The 16,193-nt window shown below is 53.2% G+C and overlaps 1 protein-coding gene across 4 annotated transcripts in view; it reads left to right on the forward strand.

Annotated features, from left to right (window-relative positions):
• The window catches only part of SYNJ2 (synaptojanin 2), a 103,695-nt gene that overhangs the window by 28,580 nt on the left and 58,922 nt on the right, over positions 1–16,193 (forward strand). For all 4 annotated transcript variants that reach the window (XM_086708237.1, XM_086708235.1, XM_086708234.1 and 1 more), the window contains exons 3-4: positions 7,593–7,863; positions 11,752–11,977. In XM_086708237.1, coding sequence (XP_086564363.1) covers positions 7,593–7,863; positions 11,752–11,977 — 497 coding nt within the window. The remainder of the gene's footprint in view (positions 1–7,592; positions 7,864–11,751; positions 11,978–16,193) is intronic.

Raw genomic sequence — 16,193 nt, forward strand, 5'->3', positions numbered from 1 at the left:
TTTTCTTTTCCTGCTGGAAGGCCCCAGCCCAGAACTATAATGTCTTCCTCTCACCTCTTGAGGTGTCAGGCAGTGGAGAGTGAAATCCCAATTTTTGGTTGCCACAAAGACAGCCAGCCCCAGTTGGGGACGGGCCTCCCTTTTGACTGTTTTAGGCTGAGGGTCTCTGGACAAAGAAAGACTCTTCCCCTCAGGCTTGTGACTTGGGGCAAGTTGTTCAATTTCAGTCTGCCTAAGTGAAAATAGCTTTTTTATGTTAGAAATGAAGAAACATGCACAAAAATTACATAAAAGCTTTATCCCAGGTTCCTAGGTTTTCATGGAGAGCTTAAGTCTCTCCTTCCCTGAAATGCCAGCAGGAAGGGGGTGGAGCCTCCACAGTCAGCCAGAGAGTTGGCTTTCCTGATGCATCTGTAATACAAAGCATAGAAAGTGAGGGTATAGCAGTCAGAAGAATTTATCCCAGTGATTACAGGGATTTAACTCCCTTTTAACCTCAGCTCTCACAGCCTCCCTGGCTCATAGCCTCAAGGGTTGAGTACGTTGAGGTCTGTAATGAATTGTGTCCTCTGGAGTTATGTAGTACCCAGCCTACGAGCCAGCCCTTCTAGACTCTCTTTCCAGCTTCACAGCAGACTCACCTTCTGGATTTATTAATCTCCCTAGGGCTGTTTTCCCACCTGCAAAATCATGAAAACCACCTCATCTCTATATTACATAATTCAAAAGAGATTTATAGGGGAGAATGAACATAGTCTGTACTGAGTGGGAGGCCTGGCCTGCAGACGGGTCCCTCTGGGAGAACTAGGTGTGGGGTAAAGGTCAGGTCACTGACTCCCAGTGGGTGGTTAGTCTGCACACAGGCTAGTGTAGGGCTGATTTCTATGGGAAGTCACTGCAACATGAAAAGTTGCAGGAGCAGGAGATTTAAAAGTGTTTAGGTTTTTTTTTTTAAATTTTTTTAATGTTTATTTATTTTCGAGAGAGCGCAAGCAGAGGAGGGGCAGAGAGAGAGGGAGACACAGAATCCAAAGCAGACTCCAGGTTCTGTGCTGTCACCTCAGAGCCCGGTGCCGGGCTTGAACCCACAGACTATGAGATCATGACCTGAGCCGAAGCTGGAGGCTTAACGGACTGAGCCACCCAGGCGCCCCTGGTAGTCTTTAGTCTTGACATTCAGGGCCTGCAGTATTCTCCAGAAAGTCTTGAAATGGTATGATGGCCTTCATCAGAGTTAGAATGACTTATTACCTATCTGCAGTGGGGTGCTGGTAAATATTTGACATCCAGCTCTCCGGGGGGAAAGCCCCGATGTGTAGTGTTTGCCAATCTCCACGGAGTAGATAACCCGCCCCTGGCTGATTTCAGGCTGCAGTGCGGAGCTGGGGAAAGATGTGCATGGCTGGCTCCCGTGAGCTGGTGGAAGCTGCCAGCACACTGACATCTGCACCACTTTCGTGTCCTAGAAAGGGAAGGTGAAAGAGATCCTTGAAACTGTGCCACGTGGATACAGGGTATTTAGAATTCTGAGCTTGTCGGCATGGGGGGGAGGCCTTGGGGACCCTCTGGCCAAAGCGCCCCACTCCACGGGTGGGAAAGCCCAGAGCTCCTACTTTGTCTGCAGCTTTAAGTGGGAGAGTGTCCTGCACGAGCAGGATGGGTAAGGTGGTCTGTAGGAACCCCGGGCTTGAGACTGGCACGAACCTGGCTAGGGAGTGAGCTCCGAGGCTGAGCAAACAGAGAAATGCCAGCACAGGGGAAGCCAGAGGCCCAGTGGCAAGAACACACCCAGCATTGTCCCTGCACAAACGGCATTGTGTCTGCGCGTGACTCATGGTGACTCCAGCGCCAGCCCTGCCCAGCCAGATGACAATGGCCACAGCTCAATAAGACACGGACCCCGTTACTTCAGGGGCCAGGGGGTCTGGGGCAGCGGTGCCTTGGCATTGGGTCTTGAAGGCAGCCCTCTCGAGGGAAAGAATTTCTAAAATCGACACGGAGGTCTCCACGGTTTTTCGTGTGTGTGGTAAAATATACAGAAGATAAAATTTCCCATTTGGACTAATCTCAAATGTACAGTCCAGCGGCATGAAGGACGTTCACAATGTTGTGTGGCCGTCACCACCATTCGTCGCTAGAACTTTCTTCGTCTTCCCACACGGAAACCCTGCCCCCGCTTAAACAATATATGTTGGGGTCATTGCCTTCCATTTCTCCAGCCTGTTTGCTCAGGCTGTAGGACTTGTCTGGACTGTGAGCCTCCTGCCCTCTGGAGGGCTGTGTGTGTCCCTGTGTGATCCCTTCTGCCTCTGGTGTGTCTGTTGGCCTGTGACCTCCCCCGACTGTGGCCAGCAACCCCTGACCCAGGTGTGCTCTCCCTTTGGCCAGAGCCCCGGAACCAGAGTTCCTTGAGCTGGAAGGGACATAGAGGCCACCTGGTGCATCTGAGGGCCAGAGAGGGTAGGAGACCGGCCAGAGGCCCCACAGGCCAATGGAGGGTTGCAGAGGCCAGAGCCTCATCTTCTGACGCCAAAACAAGTTTGAGTTTTGTCTTTCCCCTGCTGTAAGATTCTTACTGGTTTCAAGTCCCTAAACTCAGCCTCCACCAAGGACTTTTGAGACCCTCCCCCACTCAGGCCTGCCCTACTTCCTCCCTGGGAGAACACCGATCCTGCCTTACTAAAACAAAGCCTAGATCTTGTGCTCAAAGTGAGCACCCACGGGGACATCTCACACCTGGGGCAGGTGAGCGCCCTCCCCGCCCCCCGCCAGCCCCCCTTTTATCCCCTAGAGACAACACCACACTGACAGGCGGGGGGACAGTGACCCCCGGTAGTCTAGCGCTAGGCTCGAACCAGGACCCTTTCCTTGAACCCTATCATGTGTGGCACACACCCAAGGGTGCCAGACAAGATGGGCCAGCACTGAAGAAACAGGAAGCCACGTGCCAGGCTGAGTAGGGCCAGGTGCCCCTCCTGGAGAGGCTGTGGTCTAGTGCGGCTCCTCTGGGGTCACAGAGACTGTCCGACGGGCTTGGTCAGTGCTGAGGAAAACGGTTTCTAGGTCCTCACCTCCTTGGTTTGCCTAAGAACGTCCCTGCGATGAGGGACTGGTTTCTCAGTCTCTCTGCCCCACCCACAGCCATCCTTCTTCTATCTTACCTTCTTCTCCCTCTAGAATCTCACACAGTGTGTTGCTCTGGGAAGTAAATACCTGCGGATGGCTAACAAAGGGAGGGGTCACAATATTGTCAGCACTGTGGAGGAAGTAAGTCACCTCCGTGACCGGGGAACAGTTTGTTTACAAGTCAGGTGACAGCCGGTTGTTTGTTTCCTACAAAATTGAAGGAGAACCTAATTGGGGTATTGGCTGACAGCGTTAATAGTAATTTTCTAGATAGATTTTGCGATTTTTTTTTTTTTTTGGCAGATGACTCAGAAGGACTTTGAAGAATAATTGGGCAACATTTCATCGATCTATCAATGTGAACAAGGTTTCTTAGTGTTCACATATAAAAATGAAAAACAGAACTAGCATTGGTAGAGAATCTAGTTTCATTCCGTTAATAAATAGTGTTTACCCATGGGTGTATGGACCAGAGGTCCCATCCACCTTCCCAACAAATCTTTATTTTTTATGTTAAATCAGTATTTAGCAGAGCGTTTTGTTTACATTGTTTGACTGATTTTGTACTAAAACATCATTGTAATGATAACACAGGCCAAAGTGTTTTAAACACTTTCAGCATTAGGATCAAATTACTGCACAGTATGATCAATATGAGACACAGAAGCACAAAATATGTGATATTAGGATGAAATTCTGAGGGGAGTGGGAGTGGAATGGGAATTCAGAGGAAAATCCCATCTGTTGAAGAAGAACTTGTTCATGCATTGCTTTAAATAATATACAAGGATGATTGTCAAACCAGAGTCTAGGTCCCACTTGATAATGGTAAAGAGGCCTACAGAAGGTTTATTCTTACATGTCAATATTTAGCACGTGCCGGAAAAATACATTATTCACAATCATTTAAACTACTGATGAACACTTTCAGTGTCAATTTGGAAATGAGAAAGGGGACCTTAGCGACGCTCAGTGAGACAGTAAGCCATCGTGATCGGAAGCTGCCAGACCTTTGGGCTGGGTGAACCCATGTTGGACCCATCTTGGGTCCAACACAGACTAGCCGTGCACTTGGGCAGATGGATGATTCAGCTCCCTCTGGGGGGATAGTCCCTCATGTGTGAAATGGCGGCATTGTTGGGCACGTTGCCGATCCTTCTGCAAGGATATAGGTAAGAGCAGTGTCTCTGGAACCAGACTTGACCTGAGTAACTTGCCCAGGTGGTATAGCCCGAAAGTGGATTCAAATCCCAGCTCCCCCACTGTGTGACCTTGGGCAGGCTTCTTAACCTCTTTGTGTCTCCATCTCCATCCCTGTACAACGGGACTAAAAATGGTACCTCCCCCAGGGGGCTGTTGAGAGGGAGCTCACAGAACAGAGTTCATAAGCAGCCACCCTGAGAATCAGCTGTCATTAAAGTGCTTGGTTCCAATCTGCTCCCAGGGTGGTGTCTTTATTCACCTGTGCCTTCTCCCAAGCCCCTCAATCCCAGGACTCAGGAGCTCAGAGTCTCATTTATTTTAAGAGCCTTTTCATGCCTGCTGCAGCCGCCCATCCCAAGCCTCCTTCCTCCGGGCCACTGCCCTGCGCAGGAAATGCCTACTGTCTTCAAAGCAACCTGGGACTCTTGCCAGGGACTTGATCCGCCCACGCAGAGGCTGTTGAGGAAGTAGTGCTAGAAATCCACTCCACAACTTGGGTGGAAGGACGTAAAGTTTTCCATGCTTCTCCTTGAACCCACTCCCTACAGAGTCCAGTCTCGGGCTCATCGCCTAGACCGCAGGGGCTGCCCTCCGGCCACTCCTCTGACTGTCCTTGAATTCTGCTTTCTCTGCACTGAGCACATCGAAAGAGGCAGATGGGATGCCTGGACCTGGTTGTAACACAGGCTGCGGGAATATTTGCATTTGTGAGTCTATACTTTGAGGACATCGACCCCACATAAACCTTACCTGTCTTCCAGAAATGACACTTGTCCTGCTTAAGAAACTCAGCCTCCTGATGCCTGTCACTGTCCGTAGCATAACTGCCTAATTCTTAAGTTGCTTTAAAGGAGTTTCCTGATAATCTGCCTGGGGAGGTGGGATATGAGCCAATAGTGTCTCCCTGTTGGTCCTCCCTCCCAGTAGGCATGGTGACCTAGTTACTGAATGAAGACGTCTTTTATTTTATTTAAAATTTTTTTAATGTTTATTTATTTTTGAGAGAAAGAGAGACAGAGCATGAGTGGGTGAGGGGTAGAGAGGTTGGGAGACACAGAATCCAAAGCAGGCTCCAGACTCTGAGCTGTCGGCACAGAGCCGGACAAGGGGCTCAAACTCGTGAACTGCAAAATTGTGACTTGAGCCGAAGTCGGACGCTTAACTGGCTGAGCCACCCCGGTGCCCCTATTTTATTTTATTTTTTGATGTTTGTTTATTTTTGAGAGAGAGAGTGCTAGGAGGGTGGGGCAGAGAGAGAGGGAGGTGGAGGGTCCAAAGCAGGCTCTGTGCTGAGAGCAGAGCCCTGTGCGGGTCTCAAACTCAGGAGCCATGAGATCACGACCTGAGCTGATGTCGGATGCCCAATGGACTGTGACACCCAGATGCCCTGAATGAAGACATTAAAAAAAAAAAAAACAACAACAACAACCCAGGGGCGCCTGGGTGGCTCAGTCCGTTAAGCATCTGACTTTAGTTCAGGTCATGATCTCACAGTTCATGAGTTCGAGCCCCACATCGGGCTCTGTGCTGACAGCTCGGAGCCTGGAGCCTGCTTCGGATTCTGTGTCTTCCCCTCTCTCTACTTCTCCCCCACTTGTGCTCTATCTCTCTCTTAAAAATAAATACACATTAAACGAAAATATAAAAACAAAAAAACACCCAGATGTGTCCTGGCCCCAAGTAGCCCCCTTCTTCCTATCAAGTGTGAGGAGGGGGTGGGGGGAAATAGATGGTGAGCAGTGGGTCCTAAGGGGCTTTTATCAGAGTGTCCAGAGATCTAAACCGCTGGCCACCATGGCTGCAGATAATGACCACTGACCATGTGGAGGAGATCTTACTGGAAACAGGTCCTTTAAACATCAGTGGGGTTGGGAAGAATAGCTTTTGGACCAGAACCACGCCAGCCCCTGAAGGCCAGTTGGTCACCTGAGTTATCTCTGGGGCCCTCTCCTGAAATAAAGCAGGGGATGTCCCCAGGGGATGTACCCTGATGTCCCCAGAGTAGAGCATTGCCACGCACCCCTGGCCCACACAGCAGGTATCTGTCGGAACCTTTGTGTGCCCGCTATGCACTGGGGGGTACAGAACAGAAAGCAGCCGCAGACGGTTTGGTGGGGGTTCCCGGAGGAGGGTGTCTCATTCTCCTGGTAGCCAGGTTGGCAGTGGCCTGGGTAATACTTCACGGGGATTGGGAAAGGCTTGAGCTGCTCTCGGCTTATTTAGGAAGTGTTCATCAAAGACTTACCATGTGCCGTGCCCAGATATTATAATGAAACAGAGTCCTGTCCCTAAGAAACCCCCAATCTCCTGGGGACACAGATGGGATGGAGGTTGTTAGTTTTGCATACATGAGGGCTAACAGGGATGCTGTTGGCATGTAGAAGGGGCATGTAACAAAGTCTCTGGGGAGCAGGGAAGGCTCCAGAAGGGTGGAGAGGAATTCTAGGAAAGAGGGGCTGAGCTAGGGTGGTCCTGGTGAACACTGGGAAGGCTCATGGCTGTTCTGGAGGGTGGAGGCGGGCAAGGTGGGTGGGGAAGGCCGTGATGGGCCGGTGGTGGTGGGATATCCCAGGCAGAGGCAGCGGCCTGAGCAAAGGCCCGTGTGTATGAGGGCATATGGTGCATTTGAGGAGCCGCAGAGGACAGCCCCAGGGAGCTGCTGGACCCTAGGTGTCCGTATGTGGGGAGGGATGGGGGTGGTCGGCCTGCGAGGAGCTCCTATTTCAGTCCTGGGGGAGGTGGGGGCGGTGGGGGGGTTGAAGCAGAGAGGTAGGTCCTCCATCAGGCAGCTTTGAGAGGCGACTCTAGTGACTGAGCTTGCAGGACTGACCACACCTGGAGACCCTGAGCCAGGTGGCGCCTGAGGATTTGGGGAGGGGGCAGATTTGCGAGGCTTTGGGTGGCAGATATGGGGAGAGACTGTGGGGCTGGGAAGGCCCCTGGCCAGTAACCCTCAGGCTGGCGGGCAGCAGAATGGCCTGGGCGCTTGTTAAAGCTCAGGTGGCTGTCCCCTTGCCCGGCTGTCTGGAGGGCCTGAGAATTCGCATTTCCAGCAGGCTTCCAGGTGGTGGTGGTGCTGCTGCTGGTCGGGGGCCAGCCTCTGGGGAGCAGGCACCGGGCTTCAGGCTTCAGGCTTCAGGCTTCAGGCTCAGGTGACGGAGATTCCTGATGCGGTCATGTGGTTCCAGCGGAAACATGGGCCGTGAGCTGCTCCTCCGCCTGCTGACTGTGGTCCTGAGCCCTCTTGTCTGTTTCCCTTCCAGGTGGTGCTTCCCTGAGCTTCCTGGTTTTGGTGACAGGCTGCACGTCCGTGGGCAGAATTCCAGAGGCTGAAATCTACAAAATCACTGCCACCGACTTTTACCCTCTCCAGGAGGAGGCCAAGGAGGAGGACCGCCTCACAGCCTTGAGGAAAATACTCAACTCGGGGTTCTTCTACTTCTCCTGGCCCAATGATGGGTCTAGCTTTGACCTCACCGTCCGGGCACAGAAGCAGGACCATGACAGCTATGAGTGGGGGAGCTCCTTCTTTTGGTGAGGGCCCTGGGTCGTCTTCTGCCCCCCCCTTCCCCCCCCCCCCCCCCGGATCACATGGATGGTGGGCTCTGATTGAAACCTGTGTCCTTGTTCTCTGCTTTACATCGTCCCCAGGATCCTGGGGTACCTCTGCGAGCCCAGTCTCAGCACAGTGAGAAGAATGCTAACACCCTCATCCCTCCCCCCTCCCCCCCGGGGTCAGGGAAGGTGTTCAAAGTGGTCTAGTGTAGATTTAGGAAAGAAACTCTCTGTAAGTCAAGACCATAAGAGCCTACATCCATCCTGTGCTTCCTAAGTGCCAGGCTATGGTCAGTGCTCCTGCGGTCCTCTCAGTGATCCTGGTTACCCTCTGGCACACACACATTTACCACCGATGCTTATAAGGTGCTCACATTCCAGGCTGTTTAAGTTCTCTGCTGGTGGGCAGTAACTCAGAATCCTCATAGTAACTTATGAGGTGGGGGGGGGGGGTCTGTCTGTTATTCCCATTTTACAGATAAGGAGACTGAGGCTTGAAGAAGCCAGGCATTCTGGCTCCAGATCCCATACTGTTAATCACCAAGCCAGACCAGTTCCAACAATGGGGAAACTGAGTCTGCCTGCCAAGGTGATGTGCATTCATGTGATAAGACATGTCCTGAAGCCCAGACAAAGGTGCCTGGATTTCTGTATGTTTAGGGTCATCTGGGTGCTCTTTCACGGACCTAGCTAGGTGTGGATGACTATATAAGTATGTAAATTATCTATGGCCCTTTCTGGGCCTTGGGGGTCCTGACCTTGGCAGGTCTGGGGGAGGGGGGCACAGTGATTTACATAGACTGGTGCCAGGCCTAGGTTGTCAATGATGCCGTACCTCTCAAATGGACCAGGAGACGTGTGGGAAGTGAGTCAGAAGCCAACGTGATGAAAATCCTGCTGTAGAAATCGCTCCAATGTACCTTATACACTGGGCTGTTCTTAGAATCCCAGTCCTGGCCTTTTGGAGCTCGGCCGGTTTTTCAGCCCTAAGACAGGGTCGGTGAGGCTTATTCACATCCTTTTTTTTGTGTCTGCCTCTCTCCTTTGCCCAAACACAGAAAGTCGTAAGGATCACTGGATAAATATTTTTCCCTTGGTGCTTCAGACCCTCACCCAGGCCCGACTTGTCTCTGGAGGAGGGGGCTTCACCATCTCCTTCCGTGGGCCCCAGCATTCTCTACCCTCAGATCCTCTTGGGCCTTCTGGTTTTGTTGAGTTTGCGGGGGCAGTAAGGTGCTCAAACGCTAAAACATCTGTGAATCTCCTGATCTTCTTGTTAAAAGGCAGATTCTGATTCAGCGGGTCTGAGCTGGGGCCCAAGACTCAGCGTCTCTAGCAAGGTGATGATGTGGCTCCTGCGCTGTGGTTCGAGGACCAGTCTCTGAGTGACACGTCCAGGAGACGGTGTTTCTGTGAATCACTAATTCCATTTTGCAGGCACCAGCTGGTGCACGTGCCTCTGAGATCAGCTGAGCTCAGGGATACAAGGGCTGTGGATTACAAGTATTTGTACTAAGGCCGAGGAGCCACTCTCAACGAAGACTTCCAGGCAAGGAGCGGAGCAAGGTGTCGCAGGCTGTAACGTGCTTGGCAACATCGAAGGACCGTAGGGGATGCCGGGGGAACGGGGTGGCCCCGGCACCTTTGTGACTGCCCTCGTCAGGCCTCCTTCCGCCAGCTCTGTGGCTGGAGACTTGAGGCCCCCAGAAAGCAGTGAGCGTGGAGATCCACGAAGCGGAGGCCGAGAGGGGCTTGGGAAGGGAGGACGCCCCACGTGGACGCCAGACTCCATCTTGAGTTGAGAGGGGGCGGCAGCTGTGGAGGGCGCCGGGCTGCCGGGCCGCGCCACCCTCCAGGGCGTGGTGTTTGGGTGGCGCCCACGGAACTGACCACAACTGAGTCAGCCTTGACTGAGTGGTCACGGGCTTGACTGCCTAAACCCACCATTTGGGGTGCTGTGTTCCAGGTCTGGACCCACATGTAGAGTCAGATGGGGTCAACGCTGAACGTGGCTGCTGAACGAGGGAGCGTGTTGGGCAGCATGAAGTGGTTTTTCCTGGCTGGTAATTGACCCCACTGATAACTGCCTCCCAGAACAATGGAAGCCTGGGAGGAAACTCAAAGCACTTTTCCTTCACAGATCTGGGTCTCTCCCTCCGAGGAAAGGAGCTGTCCTCCTACAGAGCGCCAGGCCAGTGTGACTACAAACAGGGATTCAGAGTTGACTGTTTGGCAAAAGCCTCCTTTGCCTGACCTCTGGTGACTGACGGCTGCCATAGCTGTGGGGCCGGGAGACCGGAATGTTCTGGAGGCTTTGCCTTGATACCATATGCAGATTTAATTTGCTACTAAAGCGGGTTCATCGTCTGAATTTTAGAGAGTGATTCAGAGGAAAATGTGTTTTGTAAAGGAGGTCTCGGTGATCGTCATCTTTCAGGCAGACCAGCACTGTGGCTGCGAGAGCTCAGAAGGGGATCCGCGTGGCCACTCCCTGGGGGGGGGGGGGGGGGTCGTGTCTCAGCACCCAGGTGCAAGTGTTTGTGCTCACAGTGGGGGAGCCTGGCCTGAGACCTGGGGAGTCCCTGCTGCTGGGAGGAGCCACCGGAGACAAGGAGGAGCACAGCACGCTTTGGAAGAAATGAGAGAAGGCTGCTCTCTTTGAGGAAGGCTCTAGGGCAGGAACAGTGCTGCGTTTTTTTAAACAGATAGGGCATTGTGATCTAGATTTGCTTACTACCCCATGGGAGAGAGTCTTCTGTGAAGGCTCCTGCCTCCCTGGGAGGGTCTGAGAGGCGTCTGAAGGTGCTGCTCTGTGCCCTGAGCACCTGGAATGGAGCTCAGCCGGCGGGGTCGGGGGTCCTGGCACCCCTCCGGGGCCTCATTTCTCAGAGAGGCCGCTTGGGCGGAGTAAGGTCGAGTGGGTGTGGGGAAGCTGAGGGAGAGCAGAAGGCTGTGGGCAGCAGGGGTGTGGCTGTACGTGTGGGGCCTTCACTGGGAGAGGAGATAGGCCTGGGCCTGGCAGAGCAGTGAAGAGGGCAGGCTCCCAGCTGCTCGCTGCTGCTTGCTGGTTCTCTGACCTTGGGCAAGTCCTTCACTTCTCCGTGCCTCAGTTTCTTTATCTGTAAGATGGGCTGAATGGTAACAGCTTTCACATAGGGCCTATGGAGGATGAAGTGAGCTAATCCATCCCAAAGCACTTAGAATGGTGCTCAGTGCCCTTGGTAAATGTTGGCTTTTATCCCCCTCCTTATCATCATGGACACCAGGGGTCCCCAGAGGCCCAGAACAATCCACGGGTGTAGGGAGGAGGTGCTGGAACTTTCCTTGTTTTATTTTTGTCTCCTTTTTTATTTTGGATTGCTTCCTAGTGCTCTCGTTAGGACAGGATAGACCTCATGTGTTACGTATGTAATTTAAGCCAGCATACGTGTATTTAATGATTATTTTTATCATTTATTATTTAAGGGCAAAACCTATGATTAATTTTTTTTGACTGATGGGACTTCTGATTTAAAAGTGCGGAGGCCAGGGATCTAAAGGGAGGCTTCTCTGACAGTCCCTGGAAGGTGATGGTTGGCTCGCACTCCTGGCTCGGCTTCCGTTCGGGGATACCGACTTCCGCAGTGGCTCCAGGCCGTCCCCCCTGCTGCTGCTGCTGCTGCTGTGTGGCTCCGTGGCTCCGCAGCCCGCTGCTTGCGGGGGTGGGGGTCTCGGAAGCATGTGAACCTCCGGGCCACGCGCCCTGAGCGCCAAGTTCATGGCGGGCACCTGCACCCCATCTGCGGGGGCCCCGCCCCACTTGCTTTGGGCGCAGTGTTTCCGGGAGCGTGTGTGCTGACCCGAGGCTCTGTGGGCTCCGCTTTGCAGGAACCAGCTGCTGCACGTGCCCCTGAGGCAGCACCAGGTGAGCTGCTGTGACTGGCTGCTGAAGGTCATCTGCGGGGTGGTATCCATCCGTACCGTCTACGCCTCACACAAGCAGGCCAAGGCCTGCCTCATTTCCCGTATCAGCTGCGAGCGCGCCGGCGCTCGCTTCCACACCCGCGGCGTGAACGACGACGGCCACGTGTCCAACTTCGTGGAGACAGAGCAGGTCAGTGGCGCCCGGTGGTGCGGTGGTGCCGCGGGGACGCAGCCGCGCACGTGCGTTTCCAATTGGGGCGGAAGAGGGCCAGGCATGTTTGGAGGTCGTTTCTGGGGATCGTGGCTCCTTTGGAGAACAGAGTGAGTCACTGGGGCTCTGCCTGAGAGTGTGGCCTCCGGTTTGCCGGGAGCGGCTTTCTTGATCCACTCCTGCTCAGCCGAGGTACTTGCAGCTAAAAGGAAGCGGGCGTTTTTGCCGTGGTCATAAAGGGTGGCAGGCTGTTTAAGAGGGCAGGTGGTGGATGATCCAACAGGATCTTAAGGCAAAAAGTAGATCAATACGGTGAGGATGAGGGAACAAACAGGTTTTCATTCTAAATTGACCGGAGCACGTCTTAGCACCTGGGAGTTGTGAAATCTGAGCGCTAAGCGGCATTTGCTTTCAGCTTCCTTGAATATAACCATCTGCTTAGTCTCTCATTGATTTTTTTGCCCCTAAATTCTGTTCTCATTCCCAGAGATGCTGTCTCACACTGGTTTCCCCCCCCCCCCCCCCCCCCCCCGCTCTCTGGGTGGCAGATCTGTAGGATAATGCCACTTGGTAGACTAACAGAATAAATTGTAAGTAAGGTCAGCCCCCACGAAAGGCACAGGTGCAGTGTGGCTGTGGGTGTCAAGCTGCAAACAGCCTGTGTTTATTTAGTGGTGATATGTCTCTGCAACCCCTCCTTCCTGAAGCTGGGAGAGGTGTTTCCTACCAGGACTTTAGCCCGGGTCATTCACGGATTTGAGCACCTGTTTTCTTTCTTCCCTTCCTTTCCCCTTCCCCTTCCCCTTCATGAAATTTATTGTCAAATTGGTTTCCATACAACACCCAGTGCTCATCCCAACAGGGAGCACCTGCTTTCTGTGTGTCAGCAGTCGTCGGCTTGGGCTTCAGGGGAGGAGGTCCTCCTAGAGTCAGGTGCTGAGTGGGAGGACTTTGGAACGGGAGCTAACGATGAGCGCCAAGGGCAGTTTCTTGCCTATGACTTCTGTTCAGTCTGCCTGCTCTCCTGGATGCAGATGAGGCCATAAGTAACATCCGGTTAAAAATGTCAGAGAAAACATGGGCCCTAAACGAAGGCCAGTTTCTTTTTTCTCGCTCGTGTGTGCACGATGAAAACTACTTCCTTTTGTTCACATGCCCCACCTGCATTCCCGTTACCTGCATTTCCATCCCAGTTTTTATCCTTGGGTTATGAGCCTTTGAATCATGCAGTTCGTTCAACAAATCTTTATTGTTTATCTCCTGCTATGGGCTCGGTGCAGTGCCGGGAACTGGGGGCAGGCCACTGCCTCTCTCTAAGTAAATAAATAAACTTAAAAAAAAAAAAGTCAAAATTTATGGCCAAAGAAAATCAGTCATTTAAAAAAAACAAATTGGGGTCTCCTCTGTTGTATCTTACTCATCAGAAAAGCAGCTGTCCTCCCTTTCACTGTCGTTCCTGAAAGATTAGGCATGTTAACACTGAAAATGTAAGTCAGCGGTAGGCGTTTCCTCAGGCTGCTGTAAGAAAGTGCCACTAACAGGGGGCTTAAGAAAACTAGAATTGATTGTCTCACGGTTCTGGAGCCCAAAGGTCCAAAATCCAGGGGCTAGCAAGACTGCTCCCTCTGAAAGTTCTAGAGGAGGATCCTTCCTGTCTCTTCCCTCTAGAGGAGGGCCCCATGGTCGCAGCCCTCCGTCTCTGCCTCACCTCCACGTGCTGTCCTCTTCCGGAATGTCCCTTTGCCCTGTAACGAGGGGACCCACCCTATCTAGTGTGCCCCATCTTTACTAACCGCATCTGCAGTGACTGCCTTCAAATAAGGTCACATTCCAAGGTGCTGGGATTAGGACTCCAACATGTCTATTTGGGGGACACAATTCAACCCATAACAAAGACATAATTCAATGTTAAAGAGTTGTGCTCTAAACGCAGCACGTTTAGCTTTATGAAAAAAATCTCAGTAGTGTCTGCTTTTCTCATTTTTCTATAGACTGGTTGGGGCTGGGGCCTTTGCTCTGGTTATTTCACCCAGAGATGGCAGGCAGCCAGGAATGCGGCCCCCATCCGGGACCAACATGTAGCTACTTGGCCCCACGGTGATGTCACTTTTACCAGACATGTAACAGGGCAAGGGGGTTGTGCTGGCCTCGCACCCAAAGCTGTTCTCTGTGGGGCTACTCCCGACAGACCACAGGCTCTCCGCTGTGGGAAGTAGGCATCCAGGATGATTCGTGCCTTCAGAGAGCCCCAGACAGTGTGAACACCACGGTGGAGGTGGGGGCGGGGAGGACTCAGTACCCAGAGGTGATTCCAGATGTGTCCTCATTGGCAACACGAGAGCCAACCCTGAGCCCCTCGGCTGATGTTGATGGTGAGCCTGCCCAGGCAGGGACGCAGCAGGAACAGGACAGGTGCCTTCACCCTCCTGGGAGTGCCTCCCGCGGCTGGCGCTCAGCTGCAGGGTCCTGCCTGCAGGGAGAAGGGAAAGCCAACAGACAAGTGAGGTTGGGGAGACACACACGAAGCACCGGGTAGGGAAGCCACCGGGGGAGAAGAGGACACAGATGAAACTGAGGAGAGTAGTGAAAGCGTGTGCTTCCGCCAGGAAAGCATCCTGCTGAGGGACACCCTGACGATACCCTGGGGACCCAGCAGAGCCCCCAGGGGGCGTGGTCACCAGCTGCTCCCCGAAGCCAGCTCGAGGCAGCGTCTGCTGTAGGTGCATCGTCCCCTTTTCTGAAATGTTCTCAGAGGCGGGATGAGCGTGGCTGAAGGAAGGCAGGTGCTCCCGGGAAGCAAGAGACTCAAGAGACTCGTGTTGTTCCCACTGGCACAAGAGAGCCCCTTGCTCTCTGTCCCTGCCATCAGGGAATGGTTTTGTTTGCGGCACTCTGTAGCAATAGAAGTACTTAGGGTTGATCTAAATTGTTTTTTTTTATAACATAAAAATCTTTTCCTCAGTGAAATATGTACTTAACCAGTGTTCCTGCCAAGCACAGTGCTGCCTTCCTCCCCTCCCCTACCTCCCGCTGGTGAAGGCACTTCTGAGCATCCTCCTGGGGAGGGAGCTCAGCCTGCGGCATCCACTTGGCTCAGCTTGGGGAGATGCACGTGACATGTGATGCACAGTAAGCGTCTGGGAAGCCTGTAACCCCGTTGAAGTTGGCCCATGCAGGGCTGCAGGGATCTGACAGGGGCCTCGAGGAGTCACTCCCGGGAGCCCTGCATGCTCCGCTCCCCCACATTTGCGGGCCAGAGACCGTCAGGTCCGGGTCCGCATGGTGTCCCGGGGCAGAGTGTACCTCCCTGCAGTCTTGGTGGCTTTGCTCCTGGTGACGGCAGATTGTGCACTGATCGCATCCCACGGCCTTGGAATCAGAGTGACGCAGTAGGCAGAGTGGGGGCCATTCTTCCAAGTAGCATGGTGTTGCCTGCTTTGTGACCTGACGTTTGAAGAAATGGCGGGCCTTGAAATGTGGGTTCGTCACCAGAGAGTGGTAGGCAGCATCTTGGAGGAGATTGGTGGAGCCACAGCGGGAAGGAGCCCCAGCTGGGACTGCTTGCCCCCACCCCCACCCTCGGCAGCTGCCCATAGGTCACGTCTGGCTGAGGACCCTGCTACAGAAGTGAGACTCTTCAGACCCAAGCTTGTGGCCACCTGGGAGTGGAAGTCCTTCAGTGAATGTGTGAAGGCGGCTCACGAATTGCCACGCTGCGCTCCTTTGCAAATGGTGGGACAGAGCAGGCTGGTCCTGTGAGGCAGGGTCTCCCCTGAATTAAATGCTCAGGGAACCAGAAGAGAGGGGTGCTTTCAGTGCACCCACTCTGCCTTGCTTTAACATTTTTCCTAAGAAGAAGGAACAAGCTTTCTTCTCCAAGGCAGGCTGTATGTATGTGCATGTTGGGGTGGGGGGTGGGGGTTGTGTGTGTGTGTACATTTGTGTGTGGTATGTGAGTGCGTGTTTGTGGGGGGAGTATTTCATGTGTGTGCATTTGTGTGTGGTGTGAGTGCATGTTCGTGGGGGGTGTTTCGTGTGTGTGCATTTGTGTGTGTGGTGTGTGTGCGTGCGTGTGTGCAGGTGTGGACCACATCTCAGTCTCCCTGGGAAGAAACCTGGAGTCCTTTCAGCTCTGCCGTGAGTCATACCTGGTGGGATTGCTCTGCAGCTGTGACTCACCATGCAGAAAGACAAA

This window comes from Puma concolor, chromosome B2 (assembly GCF_028749965.1).
Source record: "Puma concolor isolate L17-30 chromosome B2, mPumCon1.1.hap2, whole genome shotgun sequence".
NCBI lineage: Eukaryota > Metazoa > Chordata > Mammalia > Carnivora > Felidae > Puma > Puma concolor.